Source organism: Canis lupus, chromosome 1, assembly GCF_011100685.1.
Source record: "Canis lupus familiaris isolate Mischka breed German Shepherd chromosome 1, alternate assembly UU_Cfam_GSD_1.0, whole genome shotgun sequence".
Classification (NCBI taxonomy): Eukaryota; Metazoa; Chordata; class Mammalia; order Carnivora; family Canidae; genus Canis; species Canis lupus.
In genome coordinates this window covers 25,529,482-25,552,404 of record NC_049222.1, presented here as the reverse complement: position 1 = coordinate 25,552,404, position 22,923 = coordinate 25,529,482, and the positions used below count along the sequence as shown (strand labels likewise).

Genomic DNA, 22,923 nt, shown 5'->3' with positions numbered 1-22,923 from the left:
GCAAAGAGAAGCCATTGTAGGATAGAAACCATGTTGATTTGGCTACTGAATTGAGAAAGGAGTCTAGGAGGAACAGACTGGGAAAAATAATACCACTCAGGAGACTGTTGTGATCACCCAGTTGAGATGAATGTGTCTGGGACCAACATGGTGGCCATAGAGCTGATGAGAAATGGTAGCAAGCAGGTTACCTTCTCACGGTAGCACACACCGGACCTGTTGGTTGATGGTATCTCAGGGAGGTGATGAGAGAAAAAGAGAGTACTGTAGGGAGATGTATTTGAGGCAGAAATGGAAAGTTCTGCTTTGGATATATTAGTTGACATAGAAAAAAAGAATTTTATTCATTCTTAGCCACACGACAAAGAATTAGGGTGGCTGGTGGAAATTTTGGAGCATAGATTTGGTTTTACTATAAGGAAGAATTTTCCAATGATTAAGGCTTTTCAATATGAAAGACTGATATAATTAGGTAAAAGATACACATAGATTTTTGAGATGATATGTTTAAGGAGAGGATTAAAAAACAGGTGATGAGAATGTGGTCAAATGCATTCACTGAAGTTGTATATAATTATGATTTACTTTTTATTGTAAATTGTAAATTATGAACTAAGAGCTCTCTTCTTTTTCAGTTATACTTACTAGTGGGTTCCTACCCAGACAACCCAATGACCACCAGAACAGAAGCCTGTATCTACTAAAATACAAATAACAAACACTTGTGTAAATTCATTTGTGGTTCATAAAGTGTTTCCATATGTATAATTTCGATTAATTTGTTTTCACACAATTCTGATAGGTATTGAAGGACTTGCAATCCCAATTTTGTAGAAGAGGAAATGGAAACTGAGGGATTCAGAGACTATTCCACATCAGATCATGCATAATCAAAGGAGGGCCTAATGTTTGTTGTGTCTCTGATAGAAATAGGTAGATATTTGCCTTTTTATTTGAAATAAATAATTACATATGCAAAAAATAAAATGGTAATGAATATCAAAACAGTATATTAAATGTCATTCCAAAAACACTAGGGTATAGTCTTGTTTTTATTTTTTATTAAAATATTTCATTTATTTATTTGAGAAAGAAGGAGACAGAGAGCAGCAGCAGGGAGGAGGGGCAGAGGGAGAAGGAGAAGCAGACTCCTTGCTGAGCAGGAAGCCTGATGTGGGGAGCCTATGCGGGGGTCCTGGGATCATGACCTGAGTGAGCTGAAGGCAGTTGCTTTAACCCACTGAGCCACCCAAGTGCCCCTATGGTCTTGTTTTTTAAATATCAATATTGTTCCTCAGACTTCATAGCTTTTTTTTCCCTTTAGAATATTTTTTTTACATACTGACTAGAAATTTTTTTCCCATTCAAGAGTTAATATGAAAGAATGTTGAAAACAAATGGACATTGAAAGCTGTTTGTTTTATAAGGTGATGATTCAAAATGTATTCTATGGCCTAATTATTTTCTTTTGTGCTCAACCTGTGTAAATCTTCCTTTGAACACTCCACTCCCAAGTTCCAATGAGCTCTGTTAGAGTCCACACCTTTGGTCTCTCTCAGGAAAATTTAAAGTTGGGTTTTTTTATGACTTAAAAAGACAGGGAGAATTGTTTCGCAGAACAAGGCCAGTTTTGTAATGTCATTGCCCATGTAAAACCACTTAACTACATGATTAAATTTATTTATTCTTCAAAAATACGAGTGAAAAGGAGCATCTGTTGTAAAATTCATGTTTAGGCTTTAAATCAGACCTTTGAGTTAGGTCATCACCCCGACGTAAATGTTATTGAAAGCCAAACCAACAAGGTATGGGCTAAAAGATCAGAAAGAGAAATGGTTTGGGTGATTTTTTTCTGTTTTACTTAAAAGAATATTGCGAATTTGGTTTCAGGATACAATACTAAAGAGGAATATCATGTAACATATAAGCCCTAATCTTCTATTCTATGCTTTACATAGAATGGTTAGTTAGGTGCACCGTCTTATTTTAAACATTCTGTAACAATCCTAGGATAAGAGGAGCTTGTAGAAAAGTAGAGACAACTACGTCCTGTCTGTTGGAGGGGTTGCAATTTTCCTCTGCCTCCTACAGAGCTTGGAGTTTAAGGAAAAACAAAAGGCTCATAAAGCTCAGATAACAGAATAGATCTCACGTTTAGATAAATGCTTTATTTTCTGCTGTTCCATACATCGACACCATCTGTGTAGGTCCAGTGAGTCTTGTGTGATGGAAAGTTTGATGTAATTTGTTCAATTTCTGAAAAAGAATCAAGGGATGTGTTTGTATTTTTCTTTGTTAGAAAAATCACTTAATGTTTACAGTGTGTAAGAGTCCCCCATGCTTGTTTATGAGGGCTTTAAGGAATGCAGGAAAAAAAAGATTTCAAAAAGAAGGCACAATCAGCTCAAATTCTGTTAGAAATAAATGATGCTAACATTAATTGAATGCTATTATAGATAGATGTCTTTTTGTGGAGGTGTTGCTATAAATATGGGTAGATTGCTGTTAAGAAAGACGATTTGTGCAGTATTTCAAATAACACAAGACATCTTAATTTTGCTTAATTTATATAAAAACACTAAGCTGAAACTGAACAGTTGTTGAACTATAGATAAATGTGGTGCTGCTGTTCTTTTTAGCCAGGAGAAGTAATGTTTCATAAAAGGGTCTCCAATGTTTAAGAACATAAATTGTAAAAGACATTAAAATGTTGCACACTCCTTTTTCACTACATGTTTCAACTCTAGATCATAAAAGATGAGAACATTTATACTTTCAGTTTCTCTCATGTCCCTTTTCTGTATTTCCAAATATTTATTACTGAGGTTATAATTTTGGTATTTTCCAGATTGTACATTTTCCCATGTATTCCTCAAACCAAATCCCCACAATATTTAATGCAGCTTTTAATCTTATAGGATTTCTACATTTCTGAGGTCTTTCATTTGATTCATCAGAATGTTATTTGCAAGCTGGTTAATCAAGAAGTGTTTCTAGATGCTTTATGCCCTGTGGGTTTTTTTTAATATTTGAGAATTTATGCATTTATATCTGGACACTATTTGGCTGGATATAACATTTTAGGGCCATATCTTTTTTTTTCCTCTTGGGAGGTCTCTTTGGATGAATGGTAATATTCTTCGTCTACCTGTAGAAATCATAAGTTAAACTGAACATAGTTCGGTGTTGAATATCTGCATTAAATTTTCCTGAAACATAGTGTGTTCTTTCATTACATTTATTCACTTATTTTTTCTTCATTTCAGGGAAATTTTCTTATATCTACAAAGTTTTTTCTAATCTATTTGGGGTTTTTCACAAATGCTTTCTCTTGTAATTTTTTGATAGGGTTTTCTGCTTCTTGCTTTTTCTAATTTATTTGGTGCTAAATTTGTTTCATCCTAAATTTATTTCCATTGGTCTGCTATCTTCCTTTTCATCTCATTCTGTTGTTTTAAATTCTTGTAGGTGAGCTCTTGCTTAATTAAATTCATGCTCTTATTAAATAAACTTACTACATGAAACACTTGTGGGAATTCTCTCTGGTATAATTGGTTTATATTTTCTTCTAGAGTCAACTTTTTCTGTCTCTTTTCATGAAATGTGATATAATTTCTTCTTTACCCTATGTTTGCAGGATTGTTGTGTCATTTCTTGCTTACACCAAGCTAATTCTGTCTGAAAATGTCTCTTTGCTTTGATAAAATGTGGATGAATTCTTGTCTGCCTTCTAATAAGCAAATCTGACAGTAGCTCTCTTTCTCTGCACACCACAGTTTGAGGTTTGGTTGACATATTTTATGTACACACTTTTCCATAGTTTGAGGGTAAAGGGCTGTGAGGATAGAGGTACAGAAATGGGACTGGTATGCTCTGGGTTCTGTGCATAGGTTATTCCTTCCTCAGATGTTCTTAAGAAAATCTCCCGAAAAGTATTCTTTCTTTATTTCTTTTTTTTTTTTTTTAAGGATTTGTTTTAAAGAGGCAAGGAGGGGCGTGAGAGAGGGAGAGAGGGTCTTAAGCAAACAACTCCTCACTGGGCCCAGAGCCCTATGTGGGGCTCAGTTTCATGACCCTGAGATCATGACCTGAGCCAAAAACGAGTCAGGCACTCAGCTGACTGTGCCACACAGGTGCCCCTTTAAAGGTTTTATTTTTAAATAATCTCTGCACGCAACATGGGCCTCAAATTCACAACCCAGAGGTCAGGAATCACATGCTCCACCGACTGAGCCAGCCAGGCACCCTCCTGAGGAAGTTTCCTAACTGATTGGGATGTAATCCCTTTCCATAGAAGAATGTCCGAGGCCTTTACATCATGCAGTCAAATCTTCTGTGGCCCTGAAGCTTCTCTTCCACCTGGGAGACAACTTTACTGTGGGCTTCCCAACATTCCTTTACTCTGAGAGTGTCAAAAGGATCAGGAGTTATACTTGGTTAGGTCAGATTGCCTGACTTTCTTCTTTAACAATTAGATTATAAAGTGTATGACGTGATGTTTATCTTCTTTTTCATTGGCTTGTTGGTATGTTTTTATTTCTGTTTTACTATTGGCTTTTCAAGTCAAATTGCTTGAGGTAGAATTACACGTGACAAATTGCACCTGTTCTCAGATGTGTATACCTATTTAACCCCATCACAGACAAGGTATGGAACATTCTCCTCACCCCCAAAAGTTCCCTTCTGCAATTTAGAGACAAACCCACCTCCCACACTGAGCCCCAGGAAACTGCAAATCTGCTCTACATCATCACATTAGTTTGATCTTTTCTAGGTTTTATAAAAATGGAATCCTATAGTATGTACTCTTTTGTGCCTGGCTTCTTTGATTCAGAATGTTTCTGAGATTCATCTATGCTCTTGTATATATCAGCACTCCACTCCTTTTTATTGTTGGGTGGAATTCCCTTGTGTGGATACACCAACATTCGTCTATTGATTAACCAGTGCAAAGACATTTGGATTGTGCCCAGTCTCTGGCTGCTATGAAGAAAGATGCCATGAACAGTATTGTATTAGTCTCTGTATGGACATATATTTTCCATTTTCTGGGCTAGCATGTGTTTGTGGAATCATTGGATTGTATACCAAGTTTGTTTATCTCATAAGACTCTCAAAATACTCTCCAAAATTACTTGTCAATAATGTATAAGAGCTCCTAAATTGCATTCATTTTAAAGCGTATGTAGTGGTATCTTATAGTGGTTTTATTTTCCATTGCTCTTATGACTAACAATATTGAGCCTCTTTTCACGTGCTTATTGGTTATCTATATGTTCCTTTTTAATTCAAATTTTTGTCCATTGTTTTGTTTCATTGGGTACTTGTTTTCTTATTATAGAGTTGTAAGAGTTCTTTATATTTTTAAAGTGTTCTTTACACGTAAGATATAAGCTCTTGGTCAGATATATTTTTACCACTAGGAGAAGCTAGTCTGTGAAGATTTTCATTTTTAATGGTATTTTTTAAAAAGATTTTATTTATTCATTCATGGGGGTGGGGTGAAGCAGGCTCCATGCTGGGAGCCTGACGCGGGACTCGATCCCAGGACCTGGGCCAAAGGCAGGCGCTAACCGCTGAGCCACCCAGGGATCCCCTTTAACGGTATTTTTTTGAAGCCATTTTATCATTTTTTGTTTATTTTGTGCTTTGGATATCCTGTGTAGGAAATATTTGCCTACCCAAGGTTATGAAGATTTTTTCCTGATCCCACCCCTCTATAAAGTTTACATTTTTCAGCTTTTGTGTTTATACTGATGACCCACGTTAAGTAAATTTATGTGTGTGTTATGAGGCAAATACTGTGGTTCACCATTTTTCATATGGCTATCAAGTTATTCAAGGGCCATTTGATGAAAAAAAAAAAACCCACCTTTTTCCTAGTGAATTATCCTCAAATGTTTGTTGAAAATCATTGGATCATACATTGACTATATCTTGGCTGTGAATTTTGTTTCACTGGTGTTCATGTTTAGCCTAACTCTAATATTAGACTCTGTTATCATAGTTTTATAGTAAGTCTTAAATAAGAACATATATGTCACCAAACTTTGTCATTTGTTTCTCTTTCCAGAGTTACTTTGGGTAGTCTTAAGTTCATTTCATGTGTATATATATATTTTTAAATCAACTTGTAATTTGATTAAATTTGCAAAGGAAAATTGCTCACCAATATTAAATCATAATGTAATTTGTTTTTATCAACTACAGTGATACATAAATAATACCCTCTTATTTATATATGCATCTGGATAGACATTTACACCCTGCTCAGATGTACAAAAATGAAACTCTTTTAATTTCTAAACCATTCCCAATATTCCTAACCAACTCTCAGTTCCAGTGAGAGCAGAGCTTGCTACCTCAAGGTCACATGTTTCTGGTCTAAAGCTTAGTCTTTTAAGGAAAAATACTTAGGATAAAGATTTATTTTTTTCAAGATTTCTCCTCTTTCCATCTCTTCATTTCTTTCTCTCCTGGGGTAATCGAGAAGTGTGGTATAGGATAGGCTGGAAGGAGTAGGTTTGTTGGTGTGACGTCATTATAGATAGAGGCCTGAACAAAGTCACCAGGAATGCAGAGGAGATAATAAATACAAATCAAGCTGCCATCTCAGAGGGGCTCGGGACCACATCCCCAGGTCATCAGCCTGGGTCATGCGGTCACTGGACATGTGAAGTTTCTTTACATCCTTTTACCTATATTTATAGTAAATTAATAAGTGTTTTTCTACCATTTATGTTACTTTATGCTGTGAAATCTCAAAAAAATTTACTAGTTTACTGATTTATTCTAGCAGCAAAACTTTTAAAGATTTCATGTATGTACCACTGTTCACTCTCACCAGCAAGGCTTGGAAAACGCAGCCATGAGGTCCCTTGGCTCTTCCCCCACTCCCCCCTTGGCTCTTTAATAGGGATTCCAGTGCCACCTGGTGGTGTTACGGGGATTACAGGTTATGATTTTGTTCCAGCATTTCTCACTGGTTAGGAAATGGATTTTCTTCTTATCAAGAAGGACACCTTATCTCATTAAAAAGCAAATTTTATTTTTAATATGTGATTTTAAAAGATTTTATTTTTAATAAAATCTAGCTTTTGCCTTCCGTGTATTTAAAAGGACATAGTAGGGGTGCTTGGGTGGCTCAGTCAGTTGAGCCTGTGGACTCTTGGTTTTGGCCCAGGTCACAGACTCACTGTTGTGGGATTGACCCCACCCCCACCCCCACCCGACACCTTTGGGCTCTGCACTCATTGTGGAGTCTGGTTCAGATTCTCTCTCTCTCTCTTCCTCCCCACCCCACCTCTCACAAATAAATGGATAAATAGACACTATGTGTAAATGTATTAGGCTCCTATCAAGTTTTTATTTTATACTAATTCTGGATTGCATCTCTACAAGGTTTCATTGAATGTTTAATTTTATTTAAATTTTTTTAAAAAGATGTTATTTATTTATTAAAGAGAGAGAGAAACACGAGTGGGGTGTGAGGGGCAAGGGGAGAAGCAGGTCCCCCACTGAGCAGGGAGCCGGTTGTGAGGTTGGATCCCAGGACCCCGGGATCATGACCTGAGCCAAAGGCAGTTGCCCAACTGACTGAGCCACTCACACAGCTCAGAATGTTTAATTTTAGAATTTTATAGATTTTTAGGTCATTGCTAGATATGTTTAGGGTTGTATGATGCTGACTGCTCTTTCTTTAGAACTTTTAACTTTACGATCTTTGTGCAAAATAATGCATTTAAAATGCAACAAAGGTATGTTGTCTTTAATTCAAGGAAAAGGGAAGTTAGAAATGAGGAATCTAGAGATCCTCGTATATTATCCATTGTTGTACTCATCGTTTCACTTATTGGAGTAAGGGGGCAATAATTTTAGTTTATGCATTAAAAATTTATTTTCATAATCCTAAAAGATCAATGAAGAAGGGCTAATTTACTTTAAAAGCTAATATTCAATGTGCCTAACTAGCTTGTGTGTGTAAGAGAGCAATTAAAGGCATAAATAAATGAAGAACTTGTGGGGGTGCCTCTGTGGCTAAATTGGTTGAGCATCCGACTCTTGGTTTTGACTCAGGTCATGATCTCAGGGTCGTGGGATCATGCCCTGTGTTTGGGTCTCTGCTCAGTGAGGAGTCTGCATCTTCCTCTGCCTCCACTTTTCTGCCACTACCCCCACTTGTGCACACACTTTCTCTCTTCCTCAAATAAATGAATAAATATTTTTTCTTTTTTTTAATAAAAAATTTATTTTTATTGGTGTTCAATTTGCCAACATACAGAATAACATCCAGTGCTCATCCCGTCAAGTGCCCCCCTCAGTGCCCGTCACCCATTCACCCCCAACCCCCGCCCTCCTCCCCTTCCACCCACCCCTAGTTCTTTTCCCAGAGTTAGGAGTCTTTATGTTCTGTCTCCCTTTCTGATATTTCCTACCCATTTCTTCTCCCTTCCCTTCTATTCCTTTCACTATTATTTATATTCCCCAAATAAATGAGAACATATAATGTTTGTCCTTCTCCGATTGACTTACTTCACTCAGCATAATACCCTCCAGTTCCATCCACATCGGAGCAAATGGTGGGTATTTTTCGTTTCTTAGGGCTGAGTAATATTCCCTTGTGTACATAAACCACATCTTCTTTATCCATTCATCTTTCGATGGACACCGAGGCTCCTTCCACAGTTTGGCTATCGTGGCCATTGCTGCTATAAACATTGGGGTGCAGGTGTCCTGGCGTTTCATTGTATCTGTATCTTTGGGGTAAATCCCCAACAGTGCAATTGCTGGGTTGTAGGGCAGATCTATTTTTAACTCTTTGAGGAACCTCCACACAGTTTTCCAGAGTGGCTGCACCAGTTCACATTCCCACCAACAGTGTAGGAGGGTTCCCTTTTCTCCACATCCTCTCCAATATTTGTGGTTTCCTGCCTTGTTAAATTTCCCCATTCTCACTGGTGTGAGGTGGTATCTCATTGTGGTTTTGATTTGTATTTCCCTGATGGCAAGTGATGCAGAGCATTTTCTCATGTGCATGTTGGCCATGTCTATGTCTTCCTCTGTGAGATTTCTCTTCATGTCTTTTGCCCATTTCATGATTGGATTGTTTGTTTCTTTGCTGTTGAGTTTAATAAGTTCTTTATAGATCTTGGAAACTAGCCCTTTATCTGACTCGTCATTTGCAAATATCTTCTCCCATTCTGTAGGTTGTCTTTTAGTTTTGTTGACTGTGTCCTTTGCTGTGCAAAAACTTCTTATCTTGATGAAATCCCAATAGTTCATTTTTGCTTTTGTTTCTTTTGCCTTCGAGGATGTATCTTGCAAGAAGTTACTGTGGCCAAGTTCAAAAAGGGTGTTGCCTGTGTTCTCCTCTAGGATTTTGATGGAATCTTGTCTCACATTTAGATCTTTCATCCATTTTGAGTTTATCTTTGTGTATGGTGAAAGAGAGTGGTCTAGTTTCATTCTTCTGCATGTGGATGTCCAATTTTCCCAGCACCATTTATTGAAGAGACTGTCTTTCTTCCAATGGATAGTCTTTCCTCCTTTATCGAATATTAGTTGACCATAAAGTTCAGGGTCCACTTCTGGGTTCTCTATTCTGTTCCATTGATCTATGTGTCTGTTTTTGTGCCAGTACCAGCTGTCTTGATGACCACAGCTTTGTAGTACAACCTGAAATCTGGCATTGTGATGCCCCCAGATATGGTTTTCTTTTTTTAAAATTCCCTTGGCTATTCGAGGTCTTTTCTGATTCCACACAAATTTTAAAATAATTTGTTCTAACTCTCTGAAGAAAGTCCATGGTATTTTGATAGGGATTGCATTAAACGTGTAAATTGTCCTGGGTAACATTGACATTTTCACAATATTAATTCTGCCAATCCATGAGCATGGAATATTTTTCCATCTCTTTGTGTCTTCCTCAATTTCTCTCAGAAGTGTTCTATAGTTTTTAGGGTATAGATCGTTTACCTCTTTGGTTAGATTTATTCCTAGTTATCTTATGCTTTTGGGTGCAATTATAAATGGGATTGACTCCTTAATTTCTCTTTTTTTCCAGTCTCATTGTTAGTGTATAGAAATGCCACTGATTTCTGGGATTGATTTTGTATCCTGCCACACTGCTGAATTGCTGTATGAGTTCTAGCACTCTTGGGGTGGAGGCTTTTGGGTTTTCTATGTAGAGTATCATGTCATCGGCAAAGAGGGAGAGTTTGACATCTTGTTTTCTAATTTGAATGCTTTTTATTTCTTTTTGTTGTCTGATTGCTGAGGCTAGGACTTCCAGTACTATGCTGAGTAGCAGTGGTGAGAGTGGACATCCCTGTCTTGTTCCTGATCTTAGGGGAAAGGCTCCCAGTGCTTCCCCATTGAGAATGATATTTGCTGTGGGCTTTTCATAGATGGCTTTTAAGATGTTGAGGAATGTTCCCTCTATCCCTACACTCTGAAGAGTTTTGATCAGGAATGGATGCTGTATTTTGTCAAATGCTTTCTCTGCATCTAATGAGAGGATCATGTGGTTCTTGGTTTTTCTCTTGCTGATATGGTGAATCACATTTATTGTTTTATGAGTATTGAACCAGCCTTGTGTCCCATGAATAAATCCTACTTGATCATGGTAAATAATTTTCTTAATGTACTATTGGATCCTATTGGCTAGTATCTTGAGAATTTTTGCATCCATGTTCATCAGGGATATGGGTCTATAATTCTCCTTTTTGGTGGGGTCTTTGTCTGGTTTTGGAATTAAGGTGATGCTGGCCTCATAGAACAAGTTTGGAAGTACTCCATCTCTTTCTATCTTTCCAAACAGCTTTAGGAGAATAGGTATGGTTTCTTGTTTAAATTTTTGATAGAATTCCCCTGGGAAGCCATCTGGCCCTGGACTTTTGTGTCTTGGGAGGTTTTTGATGACTGCTTCAATTTCTTCCCTGGTTATTGGCCTGTTCAGGTTTTCTATTTCTTCCTGTTCCAGTTTTGGTAGTTTGTGGCTTTCCAGAAATGTGTCCATATCTTCTAGATTGCCTAATTTATTGGTGTATAGCTGCTCATAATGTTTTTAAAATCATTTGTATTTCCTTGGTGTTCGTAGTGATCTCTCCTTTCTCATTCATGATTTTATTAATTTGAGTCATCTCTCTCTTCTTTTAATAAGGGTGGCTAATGGTTTATCTATCTTATTAATTCTTTCGAAGAACCAACTCCTGGTTTTGTTGATCTCTTCCACAGTTCTGGTCTCGATTTCGTTGAGTTCTGATCGAATCTTTATTAACTCTCTTCTTCCGCTGGGTGTAGGATCTATTTGCTGTTTTTTCTCTAGCTCCTTTATGTGTAAGGTTAGCTTTTGTATTTGAGTTCTTTCCAGTTTTTGAATGGATGCTTGTATTGCGATGTATTTCCCCCTCAGGACTGCTTTTGCTGCATCCCAAAGATTCTGAACGGTTGTATCTTCATTCTCATTAGTTTCCATGAATCTTTTTTAATTCTTCCTTAATTTCCTAGTTGACCCTTTCATCTTTTAGCAGGATGGTCCTTAACCTCCATGTGTTTGAGGTCCTTCCAAACTTCTTGTTGTGATGTAGTTCTCATTTCAAGGCATTATGGTCTGAGAATATGCAGGGGACGATCCCAATCTTTTGGTATCGATTCAGACCCGATTTGTGACCCAGTATGTGGTCTATTCTGGAGAAAGTTCCATGTGCACTTGAGAAGAATGTGTATTCAGTTGAGTTTGGATGTAAAGTTCTGTAGATATCTGTGAAATCCATCTGGTCCAGTGTATCATTTAAAGCGCTCGTTTCTTTGGAGATGTTGTGCTTAGAAGACCTATCGAGTGTAGAAAGCACTAGATTGAAGTCACCAAGTATAAGTGTATTATTATCTAAGTATGTCTTAACTTTGATTATTAAATGATTGATATATCTGGCAGCTCCCATATTCGGGGCATATATATTGAGGATTGTTAAGTCCTCTTGTTGGATAGATCCTTTAAGTATGATATAGTGTCCCTCTTCATCTCTCACTACAGTCTTCGGGGTAAATTTTAGTTTATCTGATATAAGGATGGCTACCCCTGCTTTCTTTTGAGGACCATTTGAATGGTAAATGGTTCTCCAACCTTTAATTTTCAGGCTGTAGGTGTCCTCCTGTCTAAAATGAGTCTCTTGTAGACAGCAAATAGATGGGTCCTGCTTTTTTATCCAGTCTGAAACCCTGCGCCTTTTGATGGGGTCATTAAGCCCGTTCACATTCAGAGTTACTATTGAAAGATATGAGTTTAGTGTCATCATGATATCTATTCAGTCTCTGTTTTTGTGGATTGTTCCATTGGACTTCTTCTTAAAGGGGAATTTTAAGAGTCGCCCTTAAAATTTCTTGCAGAGCTGGTTTGGAGGTCACATATTCTTTCAGTTCCTGCCTGTCTTGGAAGCTCTTTATCTCTCCTTCCATTTTGAATGAGAGCCTTGCTGGATAAAGTATTCTTGGTTGTATGTTTTTCTCATTTAGGACCCTGAATATATCCTGCCAGCTCTGCCAGGTCTCTGTGGAGAGGTCTGCTGTTACCCTAATACTCCTCCCCATAAAGATCAGGGATTTCTTGTCTCTTGCTGCTTTAAGGATTTTCTCTTTATCTTTGGAATTTGCTAGCTTAACTATTAAATGTCGAGGTGTTGAACAGTTTTTATTGATTTTGGGGGGGGGGGAATCTCTCTATTTCCTGGATTTGAATGCCTGTTTCCTTTCCCAGATTAGGAAAGTTTTCAGCTATGATTTGTTCAAATACATATTCTGGCCCTCTGTCCCTTTCAGCACACTTGGGAACCCCAATTAAACGTAGGTTTTTCTTCCTCAGGCTGTCGTTTATTTCCCTTAATCTATCTTCATGGTCTTTTAATTGTTTGTCTTTTTCCTCAGTTTCCCTCTTTGCCATCAACTTGTCTTCTATGTCACTCACTCGTTCTTCCACCTCGTTAACCCTTGTCTTTAGGACTTCTAGTTTGGATTGCATCTCATTCAATTGATTTTTAATTTCTGCCTGATTGGATCTAAATTCTGCAGTCATGAAGTCTCTTGAGTCCTTCATGCTTTTTTCTAGAGCCACCAGTAGCTGTATAATAGTGCTTCTGAATTGGCTTTCTGACATTGAATTGTAATCCAGATTTTGTAACTTTGTGGGAGAGAGGACTGTTTCTGATTCTTTCTTTTGAGGTGAGGTTTTCCTTCTAGTCATTTTGCTCAGTGCAGAGTGGCCAAAAACAAGTTGTATTGGGAAAAGGAGAAAAAGAGAGGAGAGAAAGAAGGAAAGAAAAGAGAAAAAGAAAAAAAAAAGAAAAAAGAGAAGAAAGAAAGAAAAAAGGGTGGGGGAAGCAAACAAATCAAAAAGCAAAAAAAAAAAAAAAAAAAAAAACCAAAAAAAAACAAACCACCCACGGGGGAGTATCTTCTGATTCTTTATACTTTAAGTCCCTTGACTTCCTTGACTTCCCTGGAACTTGTCCGTCTAGTTGGTCTTCTGGGGGAGGGGCCTGTTGTGCTGATTTTCAGGTGTTAGCACTTGGGGGAGCTGCTCTCCCCCTGCCTGGTGCAGGGCTCAGTGGGGGTTGTTTACCCCGTGAGGCTCCAGGAAGAACAACCCCAGCGGCGGGGCCAGCTCTGGAGCCCTGGAGTCAGCCCCCGCAGTAACTCCGGAGCTCTCGGTTTGCAGGCCCTGGAGGCTCCGGGGTGGGGCCGCTGATCTGCTCAGCTCGGGGCAGGAGCGTCCTTGCTGTCCTGGGCCCTCCCGGCCTCTGCCTGTCCCGGGGGTAGGCCGGATCCCGGGCTGTGTCCCCCGCGCCCTGTACTCCCGGTCTGCGCTGTTGGATTCATGCTCCCGGCAGTGCAGCCCCCTCGGCGGAGCCGCCGCCTGAGCCCCTCCGAGCTGCTCCCCGGTCCAGCCGTGCACGCCTGTAGCCCTTAGGGAGCTCGGCGCACTCTCCCGGGGCGCAGGTGTCTGTTAGTGTTCCAGGGAGCCTGAGGGCACCCCCGCCCTCAACTCCCTGCGAGCCCCTTTCCGCCCGGGAAGGTCGGTGCAGCTCCTGCTTCTCCGGGACGGGGCTCTCCTGTCCTGGGGACACTCGCCCCGGCCTTAGCCCAGCTCCTCGCTGGGCCCCTCCCCCTTGGAGGCCTTTTGTTAGTTTAATTCTCCTCCCCCCCCCCTCCAGTCTTCCTACCTTGATAGAAGCGGCAAACCCTCCTCACTGTAGCATTCCAGCTGTTCTCTCTTTAAATCTCAGGCCGAATTCGTAGATTTTCAGGATAATTTGAAGGTTATCTAGGTAATTTGGTGGGGACAGGTGACTTGGGGACCCTACTCTTTCGCCATCCTGCCCCTCCCTGAATAATATTTTTTAAAAAGAAATTGTGAAGATCAAATATTAAAAGTATAAATTCTTAAACTGGAGATTAATTAGTTGCTCATTACTGAAACCACTGGAACATCTTGGGATGTTATAGGAGCCAAATGCCTGCTGGTTACCCATGATAATCTCCAAGACACCATGGATTAGTTCAAGTAAATCTTTGTGGTGTGCCAACACTTACTTACACTTTTCCTTTTTTTTTCAGCAATCAATAACATAAAACTTATGTTTAATGACACATCACCCAGAGTATCTTTTCAAGCAGATTGTGTCATTCTTCTATGATTTCTACTTTCTTTCTTTCTTGGACATTAATGTGTTTTTTAGAGCAGCAAGTGGAAGCAAGAGTATACCTTTTGCGGAGTATTTTTTTTCTCAGTAAAATTTGAAAAATACTGGTTCAGTTTCAGATTTTTAAAATTTATTATCACCTTAGGCAAGTCAAAACAGGGCAGCCAGCAGGGGTCAGGGTTTTCAACTCTATGGAACTGAAATTTCCATGTCTTACCCTGCTTTTAAAAACCTACACATTTCTTTAATACACCATTAGCATTACATTCTGCAGAACTGAATGCGTGCCAGCTCCATTGTTAACAAGAGCCAAAACAAACAAACAAACAAACAAACAAGGAATCATGAAGCTGGAGCAAGCTTTCTGAGTCAAAATTAAATGTCTAGAGTAGTACCCATCTGCTACTAAAATAAGGAATTTCCTTTTTTTTCTCCAAAGGCACCTTATTTGGTATATGTATTTCTTCTGGCATTTGCTGATGAGTCGATCAGTCCTTTGCATTGGCTTTTCTATGTGTGTAAAAATGGACAAATATGAGGTCTATTTTAGAATGTTGAAAAGTAGTGGAAGCATGTCATGCTTTTGTTCTGAATATGACTGATTGTAGTTATTCTAAATTCAGGACCTGGCCCTTCATTATCAAGAGCCCCAAGCAGTATAAAAACCTTTCTTTCATGGATGCAATGAACAAGTTTAAATGGGCTAAAAAGGAAGGTCTTTCCTTCAACAAGCTCGTCCTTAGCTTGCCTGTGAACGTGAGATGTTCCAAGACAGACAATGCAGAGTGGTCGGTAAGCCCTATTTTGTTTTAATCTTTGGAGAAACCAGATGTCACATTTTGCCCAATCCCTAATGGGTAAAATCTAAGGAACAAACACACATCCATAAATCTAGTGTTTCGGTTGTCTTTGATATGTCTGGTAATTTAGTTGTTCAATACTGCTTGGGTTGAATGTAAACTCCTGATTCCACCCCCTACGAAGAGGGAGATGGACTGCCCAACTGAGGCCAGAATGAAGCAGGGATATGGTGGGGTTGGAACTTCAAAGAGCAACAGACCCAAGTTTGTATCTCTTGTTCCCAAAGATGCCTGTGGTTCTCTCCTCCACCTCCCTCTGAATCTCTAAGGCTCCCACCCACCAATCCCTGGCTGGCTGACTGTTCTTCAATCACTGGCATTGTTTAACCTTTTGTTTTCAGATTCAGGGGATGACAGCATTACCTCCACATGTGGAAAGACCATATAAAACAGAGCCTTTGGTGTGTGGAGCCTCTTCTTCCTCTTCTCTACACAGAAATCGCGCTCTTGAGCTACCCGTGGGCTTCGTGGTGTTGGGCAGCATGCTGCACAGCACAGGCTTATGGTCATGATTCTGTGCTTGGGGACGATGTTTCCTGTGATCCAAACGTGTCCAGTGCCAGACACTTTGAGCATGAAGAGTGAGCGTGAGGAGCATGGAGACCTTTCCTGTCACATACTCCCTTCCTCCCCACTACCTGAGAGATGTCCATCCTTCCCCGTCTACCTGAGAAATGTTGATTGGGTTCTCTTCTTTTGCTCAGATATGTCTGATCAAATGTTTCCATTGCCAATAATGCAAAGCTGGACTGACTTAACACAACCTCTTTTTAAAATTTGGACTAAGTTAAGTGGAGGCGAGAGTTCTTTATTTCTTTCCATATTTCATTTTATTTAAAGACTCATTGTTATTTCACTTTTTAGTTTGTGATTTGGCTTCTAGCTTCTTAAAATGCTTTCATCTGAAAAATGTACAAGAAACACTCTCTGTTCCACATTTCTTCTTCTTTATTGTTCTTTGAGTGTGACTTCCCAAGTGTGACAATAGTCCTTATGTCCTTCAGCGGTAATCCAGCTCTGCCCTTGTCTGCGAAAAACTGATGAGCCCCTTACCTCAGTACTTTTCAGTGATGCCCATTCTAGCTTCTTGGTCCCTCTGAGCCTAATGATACTCCCAAACAACCCCAGACCTATCTATCTCAGAGCATTTTCCTTTTCCTTCCCTGCTCAGCGCTGACCAGGTGAGTTTTTCTTGAGCTCTGTCACTCTCTAAAAGGAAAGGAACTAAAGGAAACCCAGAAATGGGACATAATGGATTGTAGGCTGAGGGGAAAATGTAGCTGGCTGCAAACCCGGGCTGTGCGGGGGGGGGGGGGGGGGGGGGGGGTCCTTTGCAAGGTTCCAGGTCACAGGCCCCAGAGTATGAGCCAGGCTGGGAGGGTGTGAGGTCTCTGCAGTACTTCACTGACCCCACTAGGTGTCACATGTGCCGCATCCTGGCTCAATTTGAGTCAGTTGCTATTGTAGATTTATTTTTATATTAGTTAATAAACTAATTTTCCTTAGTAAAATTGTCACCGATGGAAAATCTTGTCACTTCTTAGGTTCCCTTTCTGTAGCTCAGCCAAATATCATTGTGTGTCCTGTCCTCATTTCTTAAGCTAAGTCTGTTTGGATCATATTAATAAACTAAATAAAATTAAATATTTGTGTGATATCTTGTATACTCCTTGAGAGAAGCAAGGAATTCCGTACTGATGTGTCCAGTCAAATGGATTGAGAATGTTGCATTTTTGTATTCCATTTTGAAGCCCGCAAATAATGTCTTCAACACAAACTATATCATCTTTTAAATAAATACTGTATTTTGGAGTGTTTCCTGGTTGGTTCTTAGAATTTATCCCCTTAATGAAATGTTTGTAATATTTATGCAGCATATTTCATAGTTAACTTTACTTGTTTTTATTTCATAAGTGCTATATCGAATTCTGTGTTTTCCATTCAGATATTTGTATAAGCAACACAATAATCCCAAACACTCCCTATTTGAAATTTTGTGTTTATTTTTACTTTAGAATGTTTGGATTTGAGATGTCAAAGTAAAGTTATTTCCTTTGGAAATTATGTCATAATATATTTGTTTTCATTGTTCTTAGTAAGGAAGGTGAATATACAGACTAGAAAGGGATACACAGGTTTTGGAAGCTTGCATTGGTGGATGGGGGAAATCTACATTTTCAGTTGATGTTAGTAAGAGTAAAGCTGACATTTTTCTCTTAAGAATTCTCATGAATGTATAATTTTGGGGCGTTGACTCTTTATTTGAAATTAGGATAGGTTATCTGTTGATAATTCGGTAAGATTCTGATTATTTTATAAGTTAGTTTCTCTTACAGTGAGCAGATCTTCCTGAATAGCCCAGGCTTTTTACTATTGCCCTTGGTTACATTGTATGACTTGTTTCCGAGGCTAGCAGGATTGCCTGAGACCCAAAGGAGGACAGAGTCGCCATGTCAGATGGCCCCTGCTTTGATTCTTAATGCAAGAAGGGTGGGAAAAACATATGTGATGAAGCCAATTTTCATCAAAGCCAGATGAAGGTGAGGGTATCTTGGATGATCACTTTCTCTGAAGGAGTCTCAGGCAGCATCAAGAGAGTCCTAGTAGTGAAAAGAGAGATGCAATCCACAGAAGCAAACCTATTAAGACTTTTGAACTTCCAAATCTATTCTTTTTAAGTTTGAAATTATTTCAGGATAGCAAGTTACAAATGTGAATGAAATAATGAAGGATCTACCTGCAGTACAATGATCCAAGTGGTCTTTCTCCTCTAGGGAGTAGCCCACCATTTTGGAGAGGCAAAAAGAGAAGTTGGGTTGTAATTATTCCATCCATTAATGGGTTTTGCTATTTGTTTTTTCAAAGTTGCCATATTTTTTAGATTTACTTCAGTAAATAGGCATTACTACACATTAGGTTTATAATCAAGGGAAAAACACAAATAATATGTAAGTTATATTAAAAAATAAATATATATAATTGAATTATTCCTAACTCCAAGACCTCTTTTGATTTTGTTTTTGGGATCCTTCTTCACTCCTTGGATTCTTCAAGTCCTTTATTTGTTCTGGACCTCCAAATTGGGCATATGCCAATCTTTAGTCAGAAGTGGCAAATTGAGGAATAATCTCCTGGGGCATCTGAAGAATAATCATACTAGCTTCTGCAACAAATACCAAAAATATTACTTCTTAATACAAAAAGGTTTATTTCATGTTTATTTAATAGTTCAATATGTGTGATTCATTTGGTAACTGACTATCCTTCTTAAAGTGTTTCAGGTACCCAAGATCCTGTGATTCCATCATCCCTAGATCCTGTGCATTCATCTTGTTGATAGAGAGAAGCCTGATCTAGAAGTGATATATGTCACTTCTAGATTCACTGTCAATTAAAATTAGCCACATGGCCTCACTGAATGCAAAAGGGGCTAGAAGTATAATGCTTAATTGGGTAGTTGCCTCCCCTTACAACACTATAGAAGAGTTATTTCTGCTGCAATGTATACATTTTTGCAAAACTGACTTTTATCTAGTTCAGTGATTCCAAGATTTTTGAGTTAGAAACAATCAAACCAATGTAGGGCCAACCATACATTTTGTCAAATAGAGCACTAATCAGAATACTATTTATTTCCCAAATTTTATTGAAAGTTTCCTTGGAGTGTTGGCCTTAGAATTGTGAACAAAAGCAGGTATTATCTCTGCCATGATGGAGATTTAGCCTTGTGATGATGAAGCTCATAGTTGAGTCAACTAAAATCTATTGCCAACATCTCACTTAAAAAAGTAGAAGGATTCAGAATAAATGTCAATCCTTCAAATTGAATAAATTGAACTTTGTGAAAAACTTATTCATTCACTTTTCCATAAACTTGGGCCTGAATCTAGTTTGTATCTTTGATCATCTTAGGCTTGCAAAATCTTGATTGACAGCTGTATCCAAATCCAGCATAGTCAAACGGATACTTCATAAGCAGGAAACAGATAATTTAATAAATTGATGGCAACACCCCATACTCCCCTGGCCAGAACTGTGTTCCATGGAAAATATAAAAAGTCATAGAAAATTGTTTCAAGAGTTAAGCAGGCTTACTACAGAACTTCTCAGAGTCTTTAAAATATAAATATGCATTTGAAAGTCCAAAAGAAGTTATGTCCTATGAAACATTTCCCAATGTACCATTTTGTGGTGGAGCAGCATACCGCAAGAAACAAGCTTTGGGACATCTATTTATCTTGCAGAGCATGGCCAGGTTTCTGTAACAAGTTTTTGGAAGATTCCAAACTTTCTGGGCAACTATAAAACAGCCCAACAGACATAGGCCTTCCACCTGTGTTCGCTGGTCTCTGCCTTCCTGTTCTATTTTGCCAACAAACAGAAACTATTTTTTTTTAATTAATCTGGAGGTAGTACAATATACAGAGAGAATTTTAAAAAGGAATATGGGAATATTAAAATATATATACTAAAATGAATTACATGGCATGAATGAGGTATTTGAGAAATGTTGACAAATAAGGCTGTATGTCTTTGGAAAGTTTATGACCTATAGGCATAGACGAATTGTGTGAAATTGATGTAATACAAAAATAAATTTGGAAACTATGGGAATAATCTAAAAATGTAGGACAGAGGCCAGCATTGTACCAATTTCCTTCTTAATATTTTTAAGTAGCTCCAGTTTTTTTTTATCTTTAACATTTAATGAAAACAGAGCATTTTAACAGGTTCTATGCAAACATGGTTCTAATATTGATTTGCTGTTACTTTATTTTTAAAAGGGGGTAGCGGTGGGGAGATACAGAGGCTAGGTTAACCTGGCCCCAACGCTCAGGGTCATAACTTATGAGTTACAGGACTCAGATGCTCAGATGTCCTTGACTGTACAAGCATCAATTAAAGCCAATAAAGCCTGCTTCTACCAACATATCAAACTTTCTTTATGCCTTTTAAGACTATAAAATGGGCACATACCTGAGGCATAAGCTTCAGGCCAATGGGTTTTTAAGGGCTGCTTAAGAACCAGAATGAAGGATACATTCTCCAGTTTAAGGATACATTTTATAGTTCAAAGTATGTTCTTCCTTCTAAAAATGTGACACAAAGAATAATTTATACCAACTGCTTTTTATTATCGAGTTTCAGAAACCTTTCACAAGATGGTAAAAAAAAGTGGGGGGGGGGGGGACTTTACAACCACAGCTAATGTTATATTTTTTTTCCATTGTTCCCAGTCAGCTCCAAACCCATTGTGTGCAAAGCCCATTTTTCCATGCATCTAAATGATAGATACAGGCTATGAAATTCTTTATTCTATTTGTAGCAGCTTACGCAGGTGCAGCCAAACACAAAGCTTCAGGACAAATTGTACACAAACTTTACAATGTGGGATTTGGATTTAAAATATGAAACATAAAATCTACACAAAACAGATAAAAATCAAGCACAGATACCAGGACTGAAACCCATGTGTGAAAGGGAGTCTTGTTTCCTTTCAAGTGCTTTATTCTGCTACAGAACAGTCAAAATGAAGATGTAAAGCTTTGTGGTTAGTTTAAATTACACACTCTGTAGATACTATACCAATTTTAAAAGTTACACATAGACCAACAAATGTCCATCAGTTCTTCTGGATTGACCAGACACTCCAGCTGGATCGCTGAAAGCAAACCGGGCAAATGTGGAAAAGAAAATCCACCTGTGCAATTTGTTTGCAGAGTTTACTGATGGGCACATTGCACTCCTGGTCCATGATGGCTGCTGCTTTCTTCATCAGAGCTATCATTATAGGCTTCACGCTTCTGACCAACTCCCAAGCCCCGAGTGCTATCAAATTCTTGAAGCTCTACCTCTTCTGTGTCTCCAATTATGTTTGGAACTTCTGGTCTAGATGGCAGAAGATCTTCTAGTTCAGAAAGCTTGTCTGGGTTGATCCAGTTGTTTTCAGGAAACTGCACATCAAACTTTATGTAAAGATCACCTTTTTCAAAGGGATTACGATACTGTGGCATTCCTTCACCTCGAACTACACGAACATATCCTGCTTCAATTACTTTTCTGGGGGGGTGGGGTATTTCACCACAATCTGACGTCCATCAAGGTGCTTAAATGTGAACTGAAATCCACATAGAGCTTCAACAAGTCCTATCTTATATGTCATGGGCAAATCATTCCCATCTCTCTGGAACACCTCATGTTTCTTCTCTTGTAGCAAAAGAACAATGTCTCCTGGTTCCACTCCTGGGGTGGTCTTTCTTTGGTTCAAACCACGGATTACATTTACCCCATTGTTGATGACCCTTACATGATGGGCAGGATAGCATGTGCCAACGTCCTCAGTGACCTCTACGCCATGGGGGTCACGGAATGTGACAATATGCTGATGCTCCTTGGGATCAGTAATAAAATGACTGACAGGGAGAAGGGATAAAGTGATGCCCCTAATTATACAGGGTTTTAAAGATGCAGCAGAGGAGGTGGGAACGTCTGTGACTGGTGGCCAAACGGTGTTAAACCCCTGGATTGTTCTAGGAGGAGTGGCTACTACTATCTGCCAGCCCAATGAATTCATCATGCCAGATAACACAATCCCGGGGGATGTGCTGGTGATGACGAAGCCCCTGGGGATGCAGGTGGCTGTGGCTGTGCACCAGTGGCTGGACATTCCTGAAAAATGGAATAAGATCAAGCTAGTGGTCACCCAAGAAGATGTAGAGTTGGCGTACCAGGAGCCGATGATGAACATGGCCAGGCTCAACAGAACAGCTGCGGGACTCATGCACACGTTCAATGCCCACACCGCCACTGACATCACGGGCTTTGGGATTTTGGGGCACGCGCAGAACCTAGCCAAGCAGCAGAGGAACGAGGTGTCCTTCATGATTCACAACCTCCCTGTCCTGGCCAAGATGGCTGTTGTGAGCAAGGCCTGTGGAAACATGTTTGGCCTCATGCATGGGACCTGCCCAGAGACATCAGGAGGCCTCCTCATCTGTTTACCGTGAGAGCAAGCCTCCCGGTTCTGTGCAGAGATCAAGTCTCCCAAATATGGGGAGGGCCACCAGGCATGGATTATTGGGATCGTGGAGAAAGGCAACCGCACCGCCAGAATCATAGACAAGCCCCGGATCATCGAAGTTGCACCACAGGTGGCCACTCAGAAAGTGAACCCCACCCCGGGTGCCACCTCTTAATCTAGACCTAAGTAGCTATCTGGTTTTGTCTTTAAATAGAGCTATTTCTTTTTTCATCATTTCAATTAAAGACGATACACGACAACAAAAATCTCATTGTGTCTACACATCTGGTGACCTTAGGTCGATTTGTGAGTGGATGCAATTAATAAAATAAAATAAAATCCATTA

At 39.2% G+C, this 22,923-nt stretch overlaps 2 protein-coding genes across 2 annotated transcripts in view; both read left to right on the top strand.

Annotated features, from left to right (window-relative positions):
* The window catches only part of MOXD1 (monooxygenase DBH like 1), a 95,535-nt gene extending 78,162 nt beyond the window's left edge, over window positions 1-17,373 (top strand). Inside the window, exons 11-12 of the mRNA XM_038526031.1 lie at window positions 15,320-15,488; window positions 15,898-17,373. Coding sequence (XP_038381959.1) covers window positions 15,320-15,488; window positions 15,898-16,068 — 340 coding nt within the window. The 3' untranslated portion in view covers window positions 16,069-17,373. The remainder of the gene's footprint in view (window positions 1-15,319; window positions 15,489-15,897) is intronic.
* A 3,939-nt stretch (window positions 17,374-21,312) lies between these two features.
* On the top strand, window positions 21,313-22,907 carry LOC100684412 (selenide, water dikinase 1-like). Its single transcript, XM_038525476.1, is given in 3 exon segments — window positions 21,313-21,429; window positions 21,771-21,980; window positions 21,982-22,907. Coding segments are annotated over 3 exon segments (1,098 nt in total). The 3' UTR covers window positions 22,753-22,907.
* The last annotated feature ends 16 nt before the right edge of the window (window positions 22,908-22,923 follow it).